General features: G+C 36.3%; 1 protein-coding gene across 8 annotated transcripts in view; it reads right to left on the bottom strand.

Moving 5' to 3' along the window:
* Window positions 1-25216, bottom strand: part of DST (dystonin) — a 296184-nt gene that overhangs the window by 38228 nt on the left and 232740 nt on the right. For 6 of the 8 annotated variants that reach the window (XM_051614873.1, XM_051614876.1, XM_051614875.1 and 3 more), the window contains 16 exons: window positions 23218-23377; window positions 22638-22964; window positions 22383-22467; window positions 21090-21331; window positions 19876-20082; window positions 16063-16182; window positions 15731-15838; window positions 13804-14022; window positions 10543-10746; window positions 7538-7769; window positions 6965-7191; window positions 6153-6275; window positions 5321-5422; window positions 3767-3868; window positions 1754-1927; window positions 763-918 (listed from right to left, as the gene is read on the bottom strand). In XM_051614873.1, the coding sequence (XP_051470833.1) occupies window positions 763-918; window positions 1754-1927; window positions 3767-3868; window positions 5321-5422; window positions 6153-6275; window positions 6965-7191; window positions 7538-7769; window positions 10543-10746; window positions 13804-14022; window positions 15731-15838; window positions 16063-16182; window positions 19876-20082; window positions 21090-21331; window positions 22383-22467; window positions 22638-22964; window positions 23218-23377 (2788 nt within the window). The remainder of the gene's footprint in view (window positions 1-762; window positions 919-1753; window positions 1928-3766; window positions 3869-5320; window positions 5423-6152; window positions 6276-6964; window positions 7192-7537; window positions 7770-10542; window positions 10747-13803; window positions 14023-15730; window positions 15839-16062; window positions 16183-19875; window positions 20083-21089; window positions 21332-22382; window positions 22468-22637; window positions 22965-23217; window positions 23378-25216) is intronic. The other 2 variants (XM_051614880.1, XM_051614879.1) reach the window with 1 other exon arrangement.

Here is a 25216-nt window from a genome sequence, read left to right as displayed (position 1 = left end):
TTATGAGATTAGTTTGAAATCTTCAGGCCTAGAAAAAAACACATCATCATGAACAACATCAAGTCCCACAAAGAGGTAGAGAAGATCTCTTGCTCCTGGGAGATGATCTTCAAAATAAAGGCACAAAGGAAGCATTCTTCCATGGGCTCCAAAGTCACAATCAGTAAAATAACTAATATATATATACATATATAAATATAAAAATTAACCCTACATTGTCTGTAACAAAGAGAAAAAAGGGGGGGGGGGCGTGAATACCCCTTAAGTTTGCTGATACTTTCAGATAAGCATTATTCGTGTTAGTTGTACCCAAGTAAGATACAATTTTCCAGTATCTAAAATAACAAATCACTATTTTCTGAGAAGAAAGAAGCAAGGACAAAAGATGTGTAGTAGTCACATACATTTTGTGAGATCTGTCCTAAGCAGAACTAATCAAGGAGTTTATTGTTTCAGGGAGAATAGCAGGTTCAATAACTTTTGCATTCCCTGATGAAATTAAGAGTAAAGGTTGAGACTATGGTGAACTACTCTTTTTGGCTAAAACCCTATCCCACTTGCATGGCATATGCAAGAAAGGATGGAACATGTAGGAGTAAAAAGAAAGATATTAGTTATTCCAAGCCTACATTTCAGTTATAATCTGCATCTTGAAAATCTCTATACAGAATTATTTATTAAGTGCTAAGTTTTACTACACGACTCACCACTAAGATAAACATCAAAAGAACATGTCAGTTAATATTCATTTTAATTACATACATGATGTTTGGCAAGTTCAATTTCAATAGCCTTGGGGTCTCCACCCACAGGTTTCTGTTCATTCAGCAAGTCTTCTGTATGCGTCAGCCATGTCAGTAACTCATCCAATGCATGCTGGAACTGCCCCAAGGCTAACAAGGCACCTTCCAGCTTGTGCTATAGTAAAAATGAAATTAGCAATCAAATGGTTTCACAATGCTATTGAATTGGCTTATATTACCATTAGTCACCATAATCCAGAGCAGAGTCCATGCATATGATATCATAAAAACCACGGGGAAACAGTTATCCAACACAAGCAACTGCTTTATAGTTAGAGCTGAGCTGGCACTTCGCCTGTAAAGCCTTTTATATTCAAGGCTTAAATTCCTGACCTTCCAAGACTCCACATAACCAGAGCAGAGTTATATCTGAAGGTTCTCTCATCAGAGATTTGACAGTAGTTTTCCATCACTTAAAACGTAATTTAAATATACATGCAATTTGGTGCATGATCTTTCTAAAAACTTTTACTTGTTGCACAATTACTCAATTTAGGCCAAAAATTCACTTCAAAGCACTGCATCTTTAAATCTCTCTTTCACTTTAATAATTTAAAGAAAGAGCACTAAAACAGTTTCATAGTAAGTTTTTTGTTGTTGTTGTTGTTTGGGTTTTGTTTTGTGGGTTTTTTTAAGTGCTCAGCAGCTAATACTCCTACAAATACAAAAAGGTTTCTAACTGCTATTTAAGATGTCATCAAATAACCAAAATGAAACAACAATTCAGCATGGCCCTGCTGACCGAGGAAGTGACAAAAATAGTACTAAGGGTTTAAAAACTGGAAAAGCATCTCAATAAATTGTAAAATGAAAATTCTATTGCATATAGTTCTGTGATTTTCAAACCAAAAGGAATCTGTAAATTGCTACAAATATTATACATAAAAAAAAAAAAACTTTTCTCAAAAATCTAAGTCATTAATAAAGCCCCCATCTTCCAGGTTGTTTACCTGTCTATTTATAATTTTTTCTTCTAGGCTGTCCCACACTAGTTTGAGCTCTGAGAGAGGGTCTTGAACAGTGTGCTTGTCACTCTCCTGTGTTACTTTCTTCAGCAATAGCTCTGCCTGATGGTTCAATCTTTCCATTTCTATCTGCTGTTGATAAGCTTCTGTCTTAAATTGCTATGGTAAAGAAAAAAAGAATACAAATAAATGTACCACAAGTAATGACCTTCTTGAATATAGCATAGTACAGCAATATTTACAGTACTAACACATCACTGTCAACTTTAATAAATTTGGAGGGTTGTTTTCCAAGAACAAAATGCTTGCAAGACGCTGATAATCTAGACAGTCTCAGCTAACTAAAAATATGCAATGTCTTACTATTCTAGCAGATATCGCTGTGACCAGAGTGATAAAGAAGCCCAATAGGAAAGTGTTCTACATTGCTCTCCCTGTGCTGTAAAATATGCAGAACATATATTGAGCAGCTTCCAGCTCCTGTGGTTGTGATAATCTAAAACTTTAAACTTGAAACAGAATTATTGTTCCAAAGAGCTGAAAGCAAACTTTCTTCAGTAGAACGTACTTTCTTGTACACGCAAATTGGGCAGCTGTCTGAGTATGTGTGCTCTTCTGAACTATGTAAGTTTATGGTTCATATGAAGTTACATAATGTGCTGGTTTGGTTCTGGTATGGTTTTGGTAGTGGGAGAGTGGCTCCTGTAGAAAGCAACTAAAAGCTCCCCCGGCTCAGGTGGCCAAGGCAGAGCCATTAGAGAGACAATAGATGTGCCTCTGTGATTAACATATGAAAGAACTGATACAAGATCTGAAAAAGTAAATGTAGATCTGAGCTGGAGGGGTGGGAGCAGTGACAGTGGAGATCCAGAGGTTGGTGAGGAAGAAGGGGAAGGAGGTGGCAGAGCAGAAGTCCCTCAGCCATGGTGAGATGGCAGGCTGTCCCCCCTGCACTCATGGAGGAGCATCCTCTGAAGGCGCCAGGAGGGGCGAATGTGGACCTGGACTTGGATCTGCAGCTGTGAAAGACCATGCGCCAGGGGAGGTGACTGTTCCTGAAGCAGCCTGTGAGTCTGTGGGAAGCCCACGCTGGAGCAGCAGCGTCCTGACAGACCGCACCTCGTGAGGACTCACGGAGGAGAGGTTCATGAAGGACTCTCTCCTATGGGAGGGACCCAATGGGGAAGCAGGGGAGGATCATAAGGAATCCTTCTTCCTGAGGAGAAAGGCACAGCAGGATCCACCAGCCTGTGAACTGACTCTAAACCCCACCCCCTGTCTCCCTGTGCCGCTGGGGGGAAGGAGGGAGAGAAATGGGGAACAAATTTGGTCCCAGGAAGAAGGGAGGGGTGAGGGCAAGGTATTTAAGCACTGCTCTTTGTTTTGTTCCTGTCTTGTGTGCATTTGATTAGTGATATATTTTTTTTCCCCAAGTTGAGTCTGTTTTGCCTGTGACCTTAATCAGTGAAGAACCCTTCTTGCCCTTTTGTCCCTACACAGGAGCTTCTAGATTGCCTTCATCCAACAGACACTTTCCTAAGTTAACCTGAAATGTCGATTTTCAGCTTACACATGTATAATGTTGTGATCTGTGTATTTAGATAAAGTCTGTGACAGAAGTGAAGCTTTGGAGGCATTCTCTCAGAGTCTCAAGGAAGCTGTTCATGGTAGAAATCATAAAATGTAAAAGTCATGGCAAAAGAATCCTTCACATAACCACCTTACAGTCTTGGAAAGAGAAGAAATCCTATATACAAGTACTTCTGGGATATCAGAGCATATTCACAAAATAAAATGCAGTCTCACCAAAATCTGGAATAGACTTAAAATGAAAAGTTTGCAATGAAATACTGTATGAAATTTTCATACGGATTCTTTAGTACTAGAAATTGAAAATGAAAATTGTTTTTTATTCTTCAAAAGTACAGAAGAATACTAAACAACACAAGAAAATGCAGACAGATGAAAATATAAATTAAATAAATTGCTGGTTCATACCTTAAGTTCCTCGGTTTGTTGCTTCACTGTCTCCAGATCTGTTCCAACTGGGGACATGGATGCTAACTTGCTGCCAGCAATGTCTACCCAGTCAAATATTGCCTGAAATCACAGTATGAAATTGAAATGCAGGTGGAGAAATAGTGTCATATTTGAAAGTTGTATTAAACAAAGTATCAGATTTTGTTTGTTGTTTTTTTTTTTACTCCAGAAAACAATATTGCTGTGCTTTTTGAAAGATTACTGCTTTCTTAAGCGAAACCTAGGTTTCCTTGCAAGACATCAAATGTTAACTAAAGTATTCCATGTAACGGTTATGAGAACATGCACCTTGCAAGACTGAACTTCTCCTATTAGCAGTAATACTCTGCCGTACTACTCGTGCTGACTAGTACCCTCTTGATTAAAATTAGCAATTTTTATGAATACCCTACGCAGCTCCTTGAGAAAATCAGAATTATCTCCAACAAGCTCAAAAGGGTGAGGCAGCTGCAGCTAACAATCTGTCCACAATACTTTTCATATTGTCTATTGAAAGGAACATAAGAAGGCATTTAAATACAGTTTTTCAAATTAACAAGCTTGTAGGATGTACAATGCACAGCCACGGGGAATACAAAGTACTAAACCAGTGGCAATGTTCCCAGTGTAACCCTACAAGTCAACCTCTGTGCAGTATGAACATAAAGGAACCTGGAGAAAAAAAAAAAAGATGGTGACAGTGCAGTTCTGCAACTGCTCTCAGTGTCATGTGAAACTCTCAAACTCTTAAAGAATTAATGAGCCAAGAAAGACAATAATTCCACTGAGCAAAAAAATAGTTTTGCAAAACCTGACCGTGTTTGGAATCTTATTAAATGCTTAAATCTTTTAGCCATTCACTGATAACAGATATGAGGCATGCCATTCAGCCAAAACGTGCAAAGAATATGCAAAAAAAAACCAAACAGCACCTAAAGGCATCCTAAAAAAAATGCTGGAAAATTTACCTACAGATTTAAAAAGTGAATCATCTTCTAACAATTGGTATAATGGTCCAAAAATATTATATTAATACTACTTTTTGCTTATAATATTAAATGCTAAATATTTGACCTACAAAAAAGCTGGAATAAAACTGAAGTTCTTTCACTGTCCTCCACTCAAAGAAAACAGGGACAAGTATGTATATGGACCTGTATTGTGTTCCTTTTGGATCACAAAGATATGTCACAAGTTCAACTCGCCCATCATATGCAGTACTGACCATCACGAGAAGACATGAGCAGGATTACTGTGACTTTGTGTGGTGTCAAAAAACCTCTGCTCTCATCAATAAATAAAGGGACATGAATTTTGAATCAAAGCATAGTGCAATCTGTGAACAACTACATGAAGAAAACAATCCAAATGGCTTTATTCTTTAATGCAAAAAACCCTAAAACTCAACCAACCTTGAGAAAAAATATCTGCCCAATTACCCAAATACCTACCCAATTACATGGCATTTTTTTTACTACAGCCACATTAAATCTTACTGACTGAAGATAGGTTAGGTGTATGATGCCATCTTACCTGCAGTCCATCTTGGTATTGAACAGCTGCTTGCATAGCTTCAGCAAGCTTATCCACTCTTTCTTTCCATGTTTTGTTTAAGGCATCCCAGGCAGAATTCAGCTGCAAGTAAGTCCAATTTACTCCAATTGATAAAATAATTTTACCGCTGTATTACGTGCATTCACTAATTATTCCCTGATCAATACCAATAAACTAAACATGAATAACTGATATTCATTCCATGGCAACACACTTGTTCTCCCTATTGCTGCACAGTTGGTTTGTTTCAGAATACACAAGAGGTTCTGGATTACAAAACTTGTGACCTTCAATACCAATTATTATTTGTATTAACATAGGGATTATAGTTAATATGGAAAATACTGTTATTAAACCATTTGGAGTTGTGTTTGGATTATTAAAAATGCAGCTTAAAAGAAACATACTTTGCTAAATATTACAGAAATTAAAAGCATGCTGTAGTCATCCAAATAGGATTGTCTCAGCTAAGATGTCTCACTTGACATAAACCAGATACATGTGAAATTTATTCTAGTATTACTTTTTGCAAAAAGTAGCTATCTATTGTATTAATCAGTATTTTTTTTAAAAAAAATTGTCTTTTATTAAAAATTTAATCCATAAATCAATAGAATAGAATTGTCTGTACATTCTAATCTGAATCAAGATTAATCTACCTGAAAAGCAAACCTTACTTTAACACAAAGACTTCAGGGATACAATATTTTCGCCATGAAATTTTTATTTTCAAAACTTGTTTTGAGTGGGGGAGGATATATTGCTTGAACAAGCATCTAAGAACAAACTTAAGCATATTCATTTCCCATACCTCATCTATACTCTTGTTGACAATAGGTTTGTCAGGCTCTCCACAAGCAGCTATAAGTTCAGAGCCAAGGCTCACAACTGTTTCTAGCTCTTCTTGTAGTCCATCAATTTCTTCTTTAGCAGCCTACACAGAGGAAAAAAAAAAAAAATCTAACACTTCTAATACTAAATTCAATAACCTATGTACAGCTTTCCTTCAAGATAGAATGTGGCATGATTTGACCTTTGTTTTCTTTAAGGTCACTTGGACTAACAACTGGACTTAAAGTACTCTTAAAATAAAAGCAATCCTTTGTAGTGTCCATGCTAAATAAACTGACATCAGTCTAAATTATAACTATGGCTTCTGATGTCATTTTTGCATGAGAGGGGAAAAAAAACCAGTAAGTTTTAAATTAGATTTCTTTAACCAGTGTTTCCCTTTTCAAAGCTTATCATTCAACCTTCAAATCTTTAACTATCAGCATAAATAATTACAGGCTTAGAGCATAATACATCTGTATACCTTTCATTTAGATGTTACGTATTACTCAGGGAATGTAAAGTATGTATAACTTCTAAAAGTCTCAGTGACATGCTTATTATATACATGATTATAAACAGATATATAAATATAATGACAGGCACATGTTGCATGCTTGTTGCAATTAAGCACTGATACATCCTATTTACCATATACTCTTGAGATATCATTATAGTAAATTTAGATAAAATTATCCATCTTAGTCTCTAAAAAAATGAGTATTATCCTGTGGTATTTCACAGTAATTCTGTATTTTCTCTGCATACTGTAAATAAATACCTTCTACTGACCTCAGCAGCTTCTTGCTGTTGTTTTACTACAGATGGGTCAACTCCAGGTCCCTCCAGTTCTCGAATGAAGTCCTGAGTATCTTTAATAGTAGCTACAAGAGCCATATGATCACACCAAAACTTTTCAGCTAGTTCCATTACATCCAACAATTTGGCCTCCCTTTCCTCAGTCAATGTGTGGATGTCTTCCCAAATGAGGGCCATTTGATCTAGTTTATCTTGAACAGCTAAACAACAAAAGAACTAGATTACTACCTTGGCAAACAATTCTCAGCCATAAATCTCTACAGTTCTACAGCAGAAACGTGTACATTTTAAAATTTAGACTCTAAAATTGATTCTTTTACAGGACTCCTTATAACATTAAGTGGAAACAACCAATATGGCCATTAAAAATAAAACAAAGGTCATACCCATGATGAATTATTTGAAATGAATGCTTTGCTTTTATAAATCTTTAGCAGCTTCTCTAAGAGAACACAACCCCCAAGTAAGTGGCAATCGGAAATTAAGATTTTTATATGCTGCAGCTTTCTGTATTTCCACTACATGAAACCTTCCGCAATCTACTACCTTTAGCAGATATATCCTTATCAGCTCCTTCTGAGCGAGCAATCATTTCCTCCCCTCTCTGTGCAAGTGTCTCATACACTGGCTGAAGTTTTTCCAGATCCACCAACACATTCTTATTTTCACTGATTTGCTCCTTTATCTTCTCAACCTCTGCTGAGATCGAAGGTGGCTGCCTCAGACGTTCAACTATGCGCTTCAGACTTTCAAGAGTTGAATCTATCTTGTCATGAAACTGGCAGGGTGGTAAAGGACAGAAAGAAGTGGCAGAGAAATTAGAAAAAAACAGACGAAAAATGGCATCTGGCATTCTCTTGGAAAAAGGTACTTTAAAATTAACATATTTAACATTTTAGGCCCAACATTTGTATGTGCAACTTGCAATAATGTCTTTGTGGTTCTTCCTCTCTTTTATTATCTCACTTACAAAAATGTCCTTACAAAATGATACTTCCTCTAGATTGAGGAATTTTACTATGAAGTCTGAGTTCAGTCCTGAGACACTATCTGAAGAAAGCTGCAATGTGCCCTGCATAATTCATACAGTAGTTTGTACCTTATTTTGGAGAGCCACGGATTTCTGATTTCCTAATTTTAAAAGATTATTTATCTTCATATTAAATGCATACAGGTCCCTATCAGGACTAACATACTGGCATATAACCACCAATTAAGATCTGATATGTAAGGTTAACCCAAACTATTCTATGATTCAAAAAGACATCTGTTACTGCCCAGGTTATGCTTGTCAGTGCAGTAAAGGTACATTACTTTCTGCAACTAAAAGCACACAACAACATGTATTATGTTCACCCATGTTTAACTGAGCCCAGGTAGGTGCCTAGAAACTAAATTACAGCTATGTTAACAGGGTTCCTTCTTTGGTACAGGTCCAAAGTTAGCCTTTACTGTATGCTTTCGGATCCACATAGATTCCTAAAAATATCACACCCCTTTCAAATTACAGAAATTAATAAGTTATGGGTGCATTTAATGACCCTCCAGGATCTACAAAAAGCATTCTTGACTACACTTACCAAGGTGCTAGAAAAAGCACAGCAAAACAAGGTTACCTTATGCAAAGAGATAGCTACATCCTTTCTATTCAAAGGAATATAGGCAATAAAAATGTAATGACTTTTTCCCACCATCCAACTCACTTCCAATCAGACTCTGTGACTAAAGTGACGGACTCAGTGTTTTTGTTAGAAGCATGAATATCATGCAAGCCAGCATGGAATATAAGTAGCATTCCTACATTCAACACTTATGAAAAACAGATTCTTGTGTACAAGAGTGATAAAAACTGAAACTAAATTTGCAATATTCTGGTCTAATTTTAGGACATATACACTATATTTTTAAATTATCAGTGCATTCAGTGATTTAATGATTGAGACAAAGTGTTTTAGAACTTAAAAGGAAAAAATACAAGTCATTACAACCTCTCATTTTGGCTCCATAGGTTATGTCCTGCCTTTGATACATAATGCAATTTATTATAATTTAAAACCTGAAGAGTTACATAGTTATTCTTCCAGGACTGTCTAGACAAACACTGACATAGCCATCATAGTAGGGAGGTCTGATAATATGTTTACAAATCTTAATAAAAAAAGACCATTATATAAAATTACATTCTAGGCGTTAAAGAGTGTTTTGCTTTGCCATCTGCATACATATTTATGTATATAAAATGAACCTTAGAGGATTGCATAAATAATTATTTTCTCAACATCTGATTATACTCTAGCTGTTAACCAAAGAATGCATTTTTATTCTTGCTTTATGTACTTAGTACAACATGTAAATCTCTATCACATACAAAGCAGGGACTCGAATGTTATGTAAATACCTTGATTTTCAAATATGGAGCTCCAAACAGGAGGAGGACTAAGCATTTATTATAAATACTGAATCTAAATAATCAGGCATCTTTCAGAGGTGTGAATAAGGAAGGTGTTTAGAATGACTTGAAGTATAATATAATGTCTATAACCAGATCAAAAGCAGGATATCTGATGTCACTTTTTTTCCTTATCTTATTAAACTCAGTCTGCAGGGACTAGGAATATGACATGAAGTACAATGACCTATGACAAAAGGTATTTAGAATGTAGACTTGATGAGAACTTTAAGGTGTATTTCTTTATTTAGTATTGTAGACCTGAGCATAATATAGGAAGGGGAATTTCCTATTAAAACAGCATTATAGAATGAAGTATTTTTATTCAGGTTTTTGTATGGGTTTATGTACACAGTTTTACTGAGTTCTCTTCTAAATTTGGGGTTGAGTAAAAGGATTTCAGTTTGAGTTTAATGACAATTAACCCAATACTTACAGGTCTCTAAAATTTGATACCTGACAATTCTCTATCAAGGTTCATTGCAAAGGCTGATGAACATTAAGATACACAGCTTTTATGGACTTGATCTGAAATGTCTACTTATGACAGCATTTTGTGAGGTCTAACTTTGCAACACTTTTACGTAACAGTTCAAGCATATGTTAAGTTCTTGTAGGTCTGCAACAAAGACCAAATGCTATTGCTATTGCCAAACTAAACCCTGATTCCATTGTAAACGGGTTGTAACTAAAGCTGCCAAGTTTAAGACGTAACTATACTCAAGTTAACTGATCAACAATGATATTTATATACAAAGCATCAGCTAGTAAACAGACAAGCAAGAGAAAACAGAATAAAGTAGAAATAAAATCCCATGTTTTTAGACCAATTGTTCTTTTTTTTTCTACTTCAAAATGAAGAAGCAATAACATTTCTTAAATGCAGCAGTCATAATCCTGACCAATATATAAAATTATAACTTGATGACAAATAGAAAAATTAATGCCCAAAGCAGTGATATGAACATTTACAGGCCATTAGGTTGAAAAATACAGATGAAAGAGCAGTTTAGTCTTGATATATATATATATGTAAGATGACAATGTCTGTGAATCTTTCCATTTGAATGAATCCAATTATACTTTAAATTTAAATTGATACCTGGGTACACTGAGAAATCGCTTCATCCAGTGCCAGTGCTCGCTTTTTGACATCTTCCTTAATTTTACTGTAAAGGGTGTCAGCTGCCACATATTTCTCTTGGATAGAAAAACCTTCTCCTGGGCTCAGCTCCAGCAACTGAGGCCCGGTTTTGTTCATCTTATCTATATGAGGCTTGTGCTCAGCAATCAGCTCACGCAGTTGCTATAACAAATGAAACAACTTATCAGTTTCTTATGCTTGCACCACCACATTACAGCTGTCCACACTTCTAACACATCCAGCTGGCAAGAAATCCCAAACAAATACCCTTCATCCTAATGTAAAGCACAAATAATATCAAATGAAGTTAATGACTGCTCTGCCAGTGATCGCTCCCATTCCAAGACAGAGGTATCCAGGCAGACATCACAATTAGAGACGCATTGGAAAGGTCTGTGCAATACTCCTGTTGGATATATGATTACAGGTAAAATATAAGATTCTAATTATGCATACGATGCTGCCAACAGACACTGCCCATCATATTTAGTACCTATAATGAAAGAAATGGCAACAATATTATAGACATGTGCATAATACCATGTATATACTTTTCATGTTATTTGTCACTTGTCACAAAGCCTTCCATTGAGGAACATCACAGAAAGAGGTAGGCATTGCAAGATGATTAATTCAAATTATACTTGATTTAAGATGTGGAAACCAGCAAAAGAAAGAGTCAAGGCAATCAGTGAAAATGACAAAAGGACAAGGAAGACTGAGCAGTAGAGACCTATCAACCATGTTTAGTAGTCTCCCTTCTGGTCACAAGACCCCTCTGTCTACGACAGTGCAATTACTTAACTGACAAAAAGTCTGACAAGTAATTAATAAATAAATTAAATCTGATCTCAGCTGTCTTACTCCATTTCATCGCCCACCCCCAAAGTAAGTCAACAGTGCAAAATACTGTGCAGAGGCTTGCGGAAGTGAAAGGTCACAAGGTGTCTTCCAACTTGCCTAAGGATTTTGGTTTAATTTACTTGCAACCATAGGTCTGACAAAAGAAAAGGAAATGTTTTTTGCGGGAGTAGCCCAACCCTTCCCTTCAGTTTTATTTATTTTCCCAGCTCATTCCTCCCTTTTCAGAAAAATCCCACTGTCTTATGAGGCACTTTTCCTCCTGGTGCTGTGAACTCCATGCGTTTCTATCCTATAGCCCCTGTGCAAGACCATGAGAGGCACATTGCTCTGCTCCTCCCAGCTCAGAGTTTGTTTAATTTAATGAAGACACAAAAAAGGACTTATATCAGTTCAGTGTAAATAAATCCTCTTCTCTTCAAGTAAGGTCCTTCCCTTAAAAAGAAATCCTGATACTGGCTTGCTTATTTGCTCCTTTCCCAGAAGAGGAGAGGTTGAGAAGATTGAAAAGACAGTGACCATGACTCTCCACAGTCCCCTGATCACAAAACAATAAAAATACAGAATCCTCCAACTCTGGCTACTTACTGAGAATGTAACTCTATTTATTTACCTTGCAACAAGAAAAATAATGTTGATTAGCAGAGAAAGAGGACTAGCAAAACTAAGACAGTATGAAAGCTTTTAGAAAATAACTTTTATTTTTGTGCATAAATAGATTATTTGACACAAGGCCACAAGAGTGCACATTTCTGGGCCCAATCCTATGCTAGTACTCTACCCACAGCTCATTTCAAGCCAAACTCTCACAGAACCAAATCTGTGAATTCCATCACTTGGAACAAATACAGTAATCAGTAAATATATCAGCACAGAAATATAAGTGAATATAGAAAATGGTTTCAAATTCACATTCAGAACCTTCTTTTTAAATATTTTTCTAATAGAACAATAAATGATTTGGTCTTCTCCGTGATCTACTATTGGGTAAACATTTCCAGTAAACAAGTATTTCAAATCAGATTACGTGTTAAAATTGCCTGACATTAATCTTCTACTTAACAAACAAATCTTAGCTAATAGCATAGCCCAGGGAAAAATGCAAAAATAGAAGCTCATCTGAAGAGCCTCTCATGCAAGCAGAATGATTAAAGTAGATGGGGAACAATCCTGTAAGTAAAGCAAGCATGATTTGGTTCATGGTGACTAATCCAAGATAGCTTGTAAAGCTCGTGTTATATATCTAGTCTTAATAGAGCATGTTTGTTCACTACAGACATAATCGGAGGATAAATGACCAAACCCAGTGTTTATCAGTGCATAAGAGTGGCACATCTTCACTAACTGGTCTCAAATTAAACAAGACTTTGAAGCCAGGGTTCACTCTATCTATCTTGAGTCACTTAATTGAGGCAGACAAAATAAAAATAACTAGCTACTCTACGCTCAGTAGGGAAAGACAGGTATCTCCATTAGCCATATGAGCCTTGCGTGTGCCGAAACATCCAGGTCTTTAACTCAGTGGGATACATCTAATGCTATGTGATACTAGTAGACATAGATGAAATATACTGATTTTCATCCCGGTGATTTTTCCTCCGTGTAAGAAAGCCCATATGGTGACCAGTCTACAACACTGTTTGTTGCCTCTACTTTGTGATGTTATAGTAAACTCTTATTTTTTTTAATTATTACGTAATAAACATGCTTGACACGAGAAATTATTACAGGATTGGCTGGAACCCAAGCAATCAATTCTTGGCCCTCTAATCGTCCATCTTCCTGGCTCAGCTAAGTTTAGTTGCAATGATACCAAAAAAACAAAAGCCTTTTTTCACAAGTACATAAGATCAACATATGTGCATCTGTATACGGACTGTACACAAAGGCAGCATTTTACTTTCAGCAGGCTGACAGCAGGCACCCCATTTCTTTAGGTAGTCGTGTTTTAGTTTCTTTTGGGTCTTGCTACAACATCCCACATCTGTTCTTTCTGTTTATGAGTCTGGTTTGTTCTAATACTGGCGTTAATGTGTACTCGTTAACTTTGGTGTGCGTTCAGTTCTCCTACTACAATGGCAAATTTCTCCTTTAGCCCTCTTTTATGCTTAAACATTGTTTGCTGCCTTCCCCAGAGCATCTTGTTTGCATGTACAGTTTGGGAAACAGTAGAGGCATGATTGAAAATTGATTTATTTTGTATCATTATTTTAAATAAATCAATTTTCTACAGAATTATAGCTGTCTGAGTTGTCAACATTTTAACAGGGTACTCCACGGTTCTAAGCAGAACACTATTAAGTAGAACACTACTTTGGCTTTTGACACTTTGTTTTTAAAAACTGGCAAAATGCTTACCCTGTGCTCTTCCTGTTGTTGCTTTAAAGTTTCATATTCAAGGGCTGGCGCAGGAAGCTGAGAGATGATCATTTCTGTTTCAGTTAACCACGGCCAAAGTTCTTCATAAGTCTCCCAGAACTGGATAACGAGGGACTGAGCCCGTTCTAGCTGGAGGTTTCTTTCAGAGTTCTTTTGACAGACTGCATCATATTTCTGTAAGAGGCTTTCCATTTTTTTCTGTAAAATAATTTTAACAAACAATAGCAACAGATGTTTTTCCACATGTCTATTACCTTCGTTTCTAAGCAATTTTTATAATTACAGCACCAAACAACAGTGAACCAAATTTTAGTTCTGATAATGTTTCTACAGTATCAGTGTTCAAAGTGCACAGAATTAATATTGTGGGAGTTGAGAATTTGGCAGAGTTCTTTCAAAGTAATTAGAACGTATTTAATGATACTGATATTTACAAATAATACTTTATTCATAGGGCTTCCAGTCAAGCTGCAAATGATTTGGCTGCAGATCTTAGTCCCACTTCCTTACTGAAGACTCTTATCTTTAGTGGCACTTGGCAAAAACAGTTTTACACAGCATTGCTGAAGCAAAGCATCCTGAACAATACAGAAGAATCTGAGTTTTTTAAAGAACTGGCAAGAGAAGAGGGTATACTGTTGTGCTTGTAGCTTGCAAACTTGCAAAAGAAACCAAAACATTATTTTCCAGGTTAGCATATATTAAATAATAGGATGTATTACCATTAATAATGGTAAAGTTTAAACACTACAAATCCACTGCATTTGAGCATGTGATAATAAAAGAAAGTATAAACTAGCCATACATTTTTCCTGTGGAGGGCTGCCCATGTTGTCATTTTTATAAAGTATTATATGTGACAATGCACACAAATGCTATCCTTGGAAAAACTAGACATATAAGCAAGCCATTGAACACGAAGCAAAGAATCCTTTTTGGCAGAACAAGCTATCTTTTCATTCGTTAGGTCTTGCATGTAAATTAAGTACAGAGATGCTATCCAAAGGACAAAACAGGCTAACTCACAGATATACAGCATTTTTGACAAACAAAAATATTTAATACAGACTCACATAAACCTGCTGTCCCTTATGACTACTATTTCAGAGACAGAGCATCTCATCTATTTTAAATTCACTTAAGAGCAAATCAAATTTGTTCAGAGATTCTACAGCAGAGCACAATTAGTGAAGCACTGCAGCTAAAGGACAGAGCCATTAGAAGGAGTAAATCTACACAACACATTCAGCCTCACAGTAATTTAGCAAATAAAACCCAACCCCACAACTAAACCATTCTTAAATACCAACATGAAAAATCTGCCTATATAAATATACAGCCCCAACATCAGACTCTGTGTGTGCGTAGTAAACAAAAGCATAAGAATGCCTTTCATGGTCTTTCATGGTCCCTGTTAGTCAACAGGATGGAATAATCTTAGCAAGGAAGGTCTACACTGAAATCAGCAGAAATGAAGGTAAAGAGTCACACTGAGGCACACAGCCATTGAATCCAGCACAGAAATACACATGCCCAGAGCACCACTGACCCAAGAGAACTGGGGAAGATAAACAGCCAGATTCCACACACACCATCCCAGATGACTAATACCTATTCACTCAGTCATCCATTGGCTAAAGTACTATTTACCATGGATGAAGATGATAAATGAGTCTCCAAATTAGTGTCAGGCAATGAAGCAAGTGCACAGTGTTTGCTCTTTGAACATCTGAAGAAAGGAGAGTGATACAGAACAGCATTTTTTCTAGCATTACAATCTTTAGACTAGAAGTGGCTGTAATTAATGCTTTTTCATTAGTATTTAAAAAAACCACACTCTAGGAATCCTTCCATGTATACATTGTCTGCATACGTACTGCTGTAGCTGCAATTTAAGGAACCTTACCTTCATGGTCTGTTTCTCCTCTTCTGTGCATGTGTTCATAATCTTAGCCCCAGATTTAACGAGTTGATCTATTGTATCTGCGTGCCGCAAAATCTCCATGGTAAAAGCCTTGAAACAGGATAAAAAAATAATCAGAAAAAAAACAAACCAAAACAACAAAACAAACAAACCAAAAACAGAAAATAAAAAGAAAAAAAAAGAGGATGTGGAGCAAAAACTATTTTTGAAGTGCATTATGACAGACTGAAAATTAAATCATGCCAGTACATTTTCTAGATGGGGAGTGTGCCGGCCAATAATTAACATGACAGTTGGAAATGCATTTCTTTTACCTTTTGAACTTGTAGCTGAGCTGTGGTCTGGTCTTGCTCAAGTCTAATATCACCCAGTGACATCAGTTTCTTTTCTGTTTCTGCAATCCAGGCAAATTCAGCATCAGCTGCGTGATCAAACTAAATGAAGGAGACAAGAATTAGTTCAGCAGTTCTGTAAGACATGAAATCAGAATGACTGTTCCAAAAGTTTTAAATAAGATTAAAAAGCATACTTTTGAATTGTAAGACAGATAGCAGCTCACTTTCCATGTGAGGTTTTTATATAAATTAAATACAAAGCCCAAAATGGTTCTGAGGGATTGTAATACAAGCAGCTTAATTAATAAGCATGACAAAGCAACAGAAGCAAATGCATTATGCCAAAGCACAGAGCTCTCTAACAGACATAAGAAAATAAAAAGGGTTATAATTTCAGAATTTTAACTAGACTGTTGATTTTCATGGTATTCTACCTTCACGTGTCTTTTCCACCTCTGTTTGTTATTACTGCTACTGCTGCAATTACCATAAGAAATAGCTGTTTGATGTTATCCCTTTAATCTTAAGACTTGCTTCGGTATTAAATGATAAAGGCCAAACAATCACAATTCAACTAAATCAGTGGGAAAACTTCACGGAATTCAGAGAAGATAGGATTTCATCCAAAACCCAACCTTGGATTAGATGTGAAATTGGGGCATTTGGGTACAGCCTGTCCTTTTCCTAAAATACCAACTTTTGACTACCATTAGTCAACACTTAAATGCTTCAGAAATTATCTTAAAGCACTACAGCAATGAAAGGATTTAAAGGACGTGTTTCTTACTAATTTGCAAAGGAAAGCACGAGATCCTAAGAAGTGCATATATTCTCTCTTCAGCTCAAGTTTATAGCACACGCATGTTGCAGTACTCAACAGGGGCAGCTTTGAGCTCAAGTCATGGAGAAATATTACTTGGCATGACCAGATGCATGAAACTGCAGAACCTAAGAACATATTTATTTGTTTTAAACTCTGACCACCCCCTGCAACTAGTTGAATGTTAATATTGCTCTGAATTCCTGTGAAAATCTACCAGGACGTTTCAGGTCAGAACCTGCTACTGCTGTTGTAGATACCCACACTTTCCTCAGAAGTTTCCTTCTGACCACTCTCAATCCCTCTGGTCTTTTAAATCTGCTTGTCTGCCTTTGTGGCTGTAGATCATGACAGCACTGCTCCCATAACGTAGCTGGAGTTCACTTTAGCCACTAAATCAGTCTTGTCTTAGTGGTTAATCATGAGTCACAGAAAAAAACAAAGCTGTTTCGAGACTTCATTTTTTATGAGTCAATCTTTTTCAGCCTTTATAATCCATTTGTTACATGAAAGAGAGCACAAATTCTTTTTCACTATATGTCATTTCTCATTTAACGTAAGATAAACTTAAGGGTTGTCCTAAATATTGTGACTTCCTAATAGAAAGGTATGTTCTGAAACAATCAGTACTGTAAACATTAGCACCAAGCACATGCACCAGTGGCAGTTAAATCCTGGCTTTAGAAACTGCAATTCACAACCAAGCTCTTCAGAAGCCCATCTATTTATAATCCAAATGAAGAAAAAGGAAGAAGGTGATTTTGTATATGTTGGGTGTAAAAATTAAGTGCAATGTGACTTCCCGATAGCAAATATCCATGGGTATGCAAGTAATACTGAGCACATATTTAACAGAAGTAAAATCAAAGCATGGCAGTGAAACTTTTAGGTCACAAAGCAGCGAGGAAGGACAAGACTCTCAAGTCCATTTGCTGAGGGTATAGGATTTCCAATTTGTGATGCTCAGATATAACATTAAGGAATAAAAATTACTCTGTGTCCAAAATTTGAAGTTTTTTCTTCCCATTATGCAAGACAGTTATTTATGAGCCTTGAAATTCACTTGAGTCACTATAAAATATCTATTTCATCCCTATGCAGTTTAGCCAAGCATACTTCATTGTGGTACTTTTTCTTTTAACCTGGGATGGTTGACTTCTGAATATGGTGACATTGTGATTTGCTCCATGAATGCTTTCTAAAGCACTTTCTAAGGCTGCTTTAGAGTGAAGAACAAGAAGCCAAAAGGAGAGCATGATCTCCTGTTTCTACATAGCATTCTTTCATTAGAGCAAGACATCAATGAATGCCTTCAGTATTGACAAGTGAAGATTAAAACACGTAGCTAAATTTATCTCCAGAATAATTCTATCCACTTGGAAGCATTTTGCTGATGTAGTTTAAAAAAAAAAAAAAAGGACATTGCAACATTGCATCAGTCTATTAAGCCTTCCAGCTTCCATTCACAACATGAAACAATATGCTTCCCCATTCATACAGCTCACTGCGTATCTCACATTGGCCCATTAACATCTAGCACAAACCCCACACTATTTAGAGGCTTTGTCCTTCCCCAAAGACGTTTTAATAGTACAGGCACTTGAACAAGTTGTCACAGAGTAAGATTACACTAGCTTCTTCAAAAATATTTTTTATTTTGCATGGTCTTTCTCTAAACTAAATGAAAAGTAGCTTATTCTTCAGTAGAAGCATGTTAAGACACGATATTTATCATAGGATATCGAATATAGGAGTACATTGTGGTGATGTGAGATGGGCTGAAGTAGAGGTTAGGGACTTGTGCTAAGGGATGCAACTTACAAAATTCAGAAAAGATGAAGTAGAGCCAACATATGCTCTTGTATCTCACCTATCACACACACAAAAAATTATCCCCTATTTTTGAGAATTCGGTTAATGAGACAAGATAATATTCATAGCAAACCCCTTGAAAAGAAACATGAAGTTATTTTTAACTTCAATTACAAGGAGATCTGAGATCTGTCAGCGGATTTTGAAAATATCACAAACGCCTTTTCCTTGTCCTGTTACAACTGTTTGTGGGAGCTATTAGCAGACAGAAAATTACACTAATATTTTTATGCCTGAACTGTAGGCAGGCACTGGAAAATCATGTTTCCACAGCAAGCTTAAATACGGGACTATATAGTGATGAAATTTACGAGTACAAGTTCTCAAAATGTACCCATATATATATATATACACCTCTGTGCATGTATAGAAACCTCCACATATTTAATAACTCAATTTTTAGGCTCCAAAAAGAAAAGCACTGTGGATATGAATAAAACCAATTACTATTTAAAACCTCCACTACAGCTTGAACAAGATGATCCAGCTTTTAATTGTGGAAAGTACAGAGGAACTAGACAATCAGCTGACACTAAGAGGTGTGGCAACCATCATGATTTCAGTGTTGCATCCAGTAAAATTGGCTGGGGATCTCGACCATATTTTACTTAACACAACATGATCTACAGAAGACAAAGGCCATTCAGTTCTTACTTAAGCCAACTCCTGCTTAAGGTACCACTGAATATTTCCAGCAATTTCAGCTACAAGACTGATGTTTCTGTAAATAAAAGGCAGTCAACTACAACAGTGTACAGATTAGCTGAGTCCTAGCATTCGTATCTTAATAGTGGAGCCCAGTTTCAAGAGTGGTGAAGCACTGGAACAGGCTGCCCAGGGTGGAGTCATCATCCCTGGAGATGTTCAAAAACACGCAGATGTGGCACTCTGGGACATGGTTTAGTGGGCCCAGTGGTGTTAGTCTGATGGTTGAACTTCATCATCTTAGAGGTCTTTTCCAACTCTTTATGATTCTATTATTCATTCAAACAGGCGTTTTGCTGCTCAAGCACAACACATTTTTGGCAACATTATTAAAGGACATCTTTTGTTCAGTTACATATTGCCCTGTTTACTGCCCAAAAAACATTTTTCAGTACCTGCTGGAATCTCAGGATGGCAGCATCAATCTCATCCACCTTCTGAGAAATCGTGTCACTCACTAATCTGTAACGTTCGTTGTCCTCCGTTATCATCTTGTCAAGCCCCTCTCGGGCCCTCCATGGCACCAGCTCCAGAAAGGCACTGCCAACTTCATTCAGAGTGTCCAATAAGCCTTTGTTGTTCTTTGCTTCTTTTTTCAGCTCCTGAAAAAGGCCATTTAAAGTAAATATGCCAGCATATGAGCTGGACACACACAGCTTGCATACGTTTTTTTATTCTTTCAACTACTTCATGAGTTGAGAACTGAAATGTTTCCCACACAAACCAAAGGGATAAATTAGCACACTTATTTTCAGTTGTATTAGTTTTTTCTTACTGTAAGCTGTTTAACAGAAAAGCAAGTGATTCTTGAAGACAACTTTCTACAGCATCTCTCTGAAATTTATTTCTCCAGTCAGTATGAAAGTCTAAAATTCTCTGTTATTTTTTAAGAGTTGTTAGTACTTAATGAAGGAACCAAAGAAAAGAAAACTAAAAGATACTCTTTGCAACCTGCATCTTTGTAAGGAACGAAAACACTGGCATGCAGAATAAGACATGCAAGAAAGCAAAATATGATGAATTCAAGTGATTTCTTAAATGAGCAATGACTGGATTCAATTCCAATTAAATCATACAATACTTCAGGAATGATTTTTTACCTGTATAAAAACTCCCAGTGCTATCTCATTTTTATTTATATACTTAAGAAATTTATTAGGAAGATATTTGTTTTAGCTTCCCCTCCTCAACACTGTCCACACCATCCAGTTTATACTACAACTTATCATTTGAAATAAATATTGTTAAATAAGATTTACATATATTTTTTAAATGTTGACTCTTTTTTCTTTACAGGATTTCATCCATGAGATAACTGAAGAGCCAAAATTGTTTGACAACTTAGAGTTTTCCCAGGATTAGGTAGCTCCTTGAATAAAGAGGGTATGTTGTGCTTCTATTGTGCTAAAAATAAATCTCAGCCCAAATTCACAAGGGATTATAACAGACGACTCTGGAAAGCGAGTTTAATTCTTAACTACTGTTACACTTAGTCAAATAATCTGATGCTAAAATAAGTTATTAAAAAAAACTTTGTGCCAAACATAAACTAACATAAAATCTAGCAGAATCATACAGCAATAAATAATTCACAGGTTCTAAAACCTACTTTTTGTCTTTCTTGTACTTGGCTTAATTCTTCACCCTTTGGTGTTTGATTTTCATATGAGAGCAACTCCACCTCCACTTCATCAAGCCATTTGCAGAGTTTCTCATGAGTTGAGTGTAGCTGACCTGCAAGCTTCAGAGCCTGCTCTAAGGTCTTGGATACATCAGAACTCAGTTTCGTAATGTCTTTGTATCTTGCTTTAATGCCTTCCAGTTTATCTTGAATTATTACGACTTCATCACCTAAAATATCAGAGGGAAATTATTTAATGTGAGCACAAATATTTAAAAGTATAAAAAACCCCAAAGCCCAAACAGGGCCTATTACTAAAATCCCAATATTTGATTTATAAAATAACTCAAACAAGATGACAAGGTCAATCCTCGGCTGTTGTAAATTATCCTACCATCACTATGTCCACAGAACAACTAAGTTTACTTCAACTCAGGATCTGTCTTTCTGTCTTTTTTCTGCTTTACTAAACTATTAGAAAGTAAGGACTTAGATCCATGTTTAAACACAAATGTCCTTTAAACAAAATCCACCCTTAAATTCACTATACTTCTTATAAGAGCAAAAAAAATAATAATAAAAGGGTTATCGAAAATGTGAAGGAAAAAATATCAACAAAATACTAATTAGATATGCAGTTACAGTAATATTTTACATCACTGTACACCTTCATTACTATCCACTTGCAACACAACTCAAAAAGCTAAACTTAAAACACCCTACTGAAATTCATTAACTTATATTCAGATTTCATTATAGACTATGCATAATGTCTAAGTTTGGAACAGAGACGGATACCTCTCCCCACCCCCAACCACATGTGTGTCTTTAAAGAGTTCAAGAACTTTAGAAGTACTGGAAAATCCAGACAGATGTTGATCTAGAGAACAGACACGTTGTATACAACTGGAATGCAACTTTTCCCACAGCATTAGCTCCCATGGATGCAGCTTTCCTCTTGCAGTAAAAGGTAGTCTTAATATCTCGTTCATCTGTGGATGCCTGCAGGGAATTGACTGCGTCCACTGCCAAACAGCCTTTCATTATGACTAATGTCCATACTTTGCTATTAGGAGTGGAATGCAGGTTCACTAAAATAATCTTCCACTAAAAATAATAAACGATTCAAGGACCAAATTCTCTACAGGCCAAAAAATTATGACTCCTTTAACCAGCAAATATGGACTACTATTTACAAGCTCCACTTTTATTTCCTCCTAAGTACTTACAAGTACAAGAAAAAAAATGCCTGAAGAATCATGGTTTCACAGAAGCTCTCACCTGTTGTTTGCTTGAGAAGCTCTAAGCCATTTTGTATAGCCATATCAACATTTTGTTTTCTAAAAAGAATCTCCTCCTGAAGATCCTAAGAGAAAAGGCCATTCGTGTTAGCACAAACGTAACAAATAGTATAATTTTTTTGAATAATCATATTGCCATTTTAAACAAAATATATTAATGAAAATAAATAAAGTATGAAAATACAAATAAAAAATTAAAATGAAATAAATAATAAATGAACAGAAATCAAAATACCAGTAGTTCAGAGTGCTGTTTCTCAAGCAATTCTGTGCTGCAATCTTGGACTGACAATTTGCTCAGTTTATCATGGATTTCATTCAGCCAGTTCATCAATTCAACTTCATCCTCCCCAAAAATCTGAGCATTGCTGTAAGCTTGCTGGAGAAGTTCAGACCTGCTGTTGCTCTTCTCTTGAATCTCAATGTATCGGGCCTGAGAAGAATCTAGCTTTTCCTGCACCATATCTTTATCTTCCCTGGAGCTCATAGTCTTTAGGGACTGACCAGTGCTAATGGCCTGGTGTAAACTCTTACTGTGAGCTAGGACATCATCTTCTAGGGCCTATATTTTTTTAAATAATGAAGAATAATGGAAAAGAAAATCAGAAAAACATAAAATAAATGTAAGTGGAACTCAACAAAAACTGAACAAAAAAGGGCATATTGACAATGTTAATATATAAAACTCATATTACAGAAAAAAAAAAAAAAGTATGGTAAAACACAGGTACACCACAACAGCTCTGGCAGTTGTTTTGTCCTTACAGAAATATCTAAAAGAAAAGACACAAGGAAATGTGTGGTTTGCATCTTACTTTATGCTGAGAAATTTGCTGCTGCAGTTTGGAGGACTGCGTTCCAATGGGTTCTGCATTTGCAAGCCTTTTCTCTGTGGCAGTCAGCCACTCCACCAGTGGCTCCAGAGCTTCATGGAACTGCTGGGCGACCACTAAGATGCCTTCCAAATGATGGTTCCTATGAACACACCAATAGAAAGGTTATTTTTTTTTGTGATGAAATAAGTGTTGAGTAATTAAAAAATAAAAGTCCCTTGATTCCTTTGCAAAAATAAAGGTAAAAATTCTGTCTTACTGTAGGAACCAGTCACCAAATAAAAAAATAAATACATCCACGATACTCAATGAAAAAAACAAGGCAAAGTAACAGTAAAAAAAAAAATATTAAAAACCCATCCAAAGTTGTTTAAAACTCTTAACTAAAATTAGCAAGTTTCACAAATAAAAGGAATATCACTTCATTCATATACTTTTTTGCTAAAAATAATCTAGCACTCAACCCAGCAAAACATTGTTTTATACCTCATTAGTATAGTTCAGGTTTCTATCTTTCTTTTAGCATAGTTACATTCTCTTGACTATATTACACGTTTTAAGGTTAGGCAAAAGGTTTACTAAACCAGAACATGCTGTCATGCTTCCTCAGCATTGTAAGGTATCTTTAAACATCTGCTCAATTATGTGAACAGAACTGCTTGGCTCTACTTTTGCATCTTTTGTTCTGAATAAAAGCTCAATCAAGTTAGTGAGACAACGTTAATAATGCACAGAGACTTGACCTCCAAAATAAAGAAAGCAGCATCTAAAATATTTCTGTTTCAGAATATTACGTTTCAGAGAAGGTTCTTGGTTACAGGAAGAGTCTTCTCTGCAACCACTGCTGAACAAGTTTCATACAAGATGAATTTTAAAGAGAAATTTGCCTATGTGAAAAACACCACAATATTTTATTTTAAATAGGGATCTCATTCCAGATAAAAGCTATTTCTATATGTGCTTCCCAAGGCTTATAAAAATGGTAGACTTGACACACTGAGTCACAGAACACTCAGTGAAGTACTCTTAAATTGTTTTCAAAATCATTCTCAAATCTCCTCCTCATTTCTACTGAATGGCCACAGAAAACTGGAGATGAGCTTGTGGGTTTGGAAAAAGCTGCAATTTGATTTTTAATTAAATATCACCAGATTGGGAGAATATTAAATTAAACATGACATTAACATGTACCCCAGCTAATGAGTCAGACTCCTTCAACATAAAAAAAAAAAAAGGAAATAATGGTGTATTAGTGGTTAACTCTACTAATTAAATAATCATATTATTAGTATGAGACAACAGAAGAGGTTCAGAGTACAGGAACTAAAGAGAGGCTACCAGAAGGAGCAGGAGACAATAGAGGCAAGTTTAATGCTACTCCAACCACCCAAAATTCCAACACATCCATTTGTTCTTCACAGTAAAGCTCTACTGTTCAACATTCTTTTCTTCCACAGTTTGAGATGACATCCAGAACAATTTGCTCCACCACCTTCCCAGGGACAGAGGCAAGACTAACTGGCCTGTAGTTCCCTGGGTCCTCCTTCCTTCCCTTTTTGAACACTGGAGTGATACTGGCCTTCCTCCAGTCCTCAGGCACCTCTCCTGTTCTCCATGACCTTTCAAAGATGACAGAGAGTGGTCCAGCAATAACATCTGCCAGCTCTCTCTCAGCACTCGCTAGTGCATCCCACCAGGGCCCATGGACTTATGAATGTCCAGTTTGGCCAAGTGGTCTCTCACCCAGTCCCTCTCTACTGAGGAAAATTCTTCCTCTCTCCAGACTTTTTCCCCTTACCTCCAGTGTCTGGGATTCATGAGGGACAGCTTTAGCAGTGAAGACTGAAGAAGGTATTCAGTAGCTTCACCTTCGCTGTGCCTTCTACCACTAGGGGCCCCATCTCATTCATCAGTGAGCCTACATTTCCCCTAGTCTTTCTTTTTCTATTGATATCCTGAAAGAACCTGCTCTTGTTGAGAG

This window comes from Apus apus, chromosome 3, assembly GCF_020740795.1.
Source record: "Apus apus isolate bApuApu2 chromosome 3, bApuApu2.pri.cur, whole genome shotgun sequence".
In the NCBI taxonomy this organism is placed as follows: Eukaryota; Metazoa; Chordata; class Aves; order Apodiformes; family Apodidae; genus Apus; species Apus apus.
Note: the sequence above shows the minus strand (reverse complement) of the source record. Positions and strands in the feature narration are given on the sequence as shown.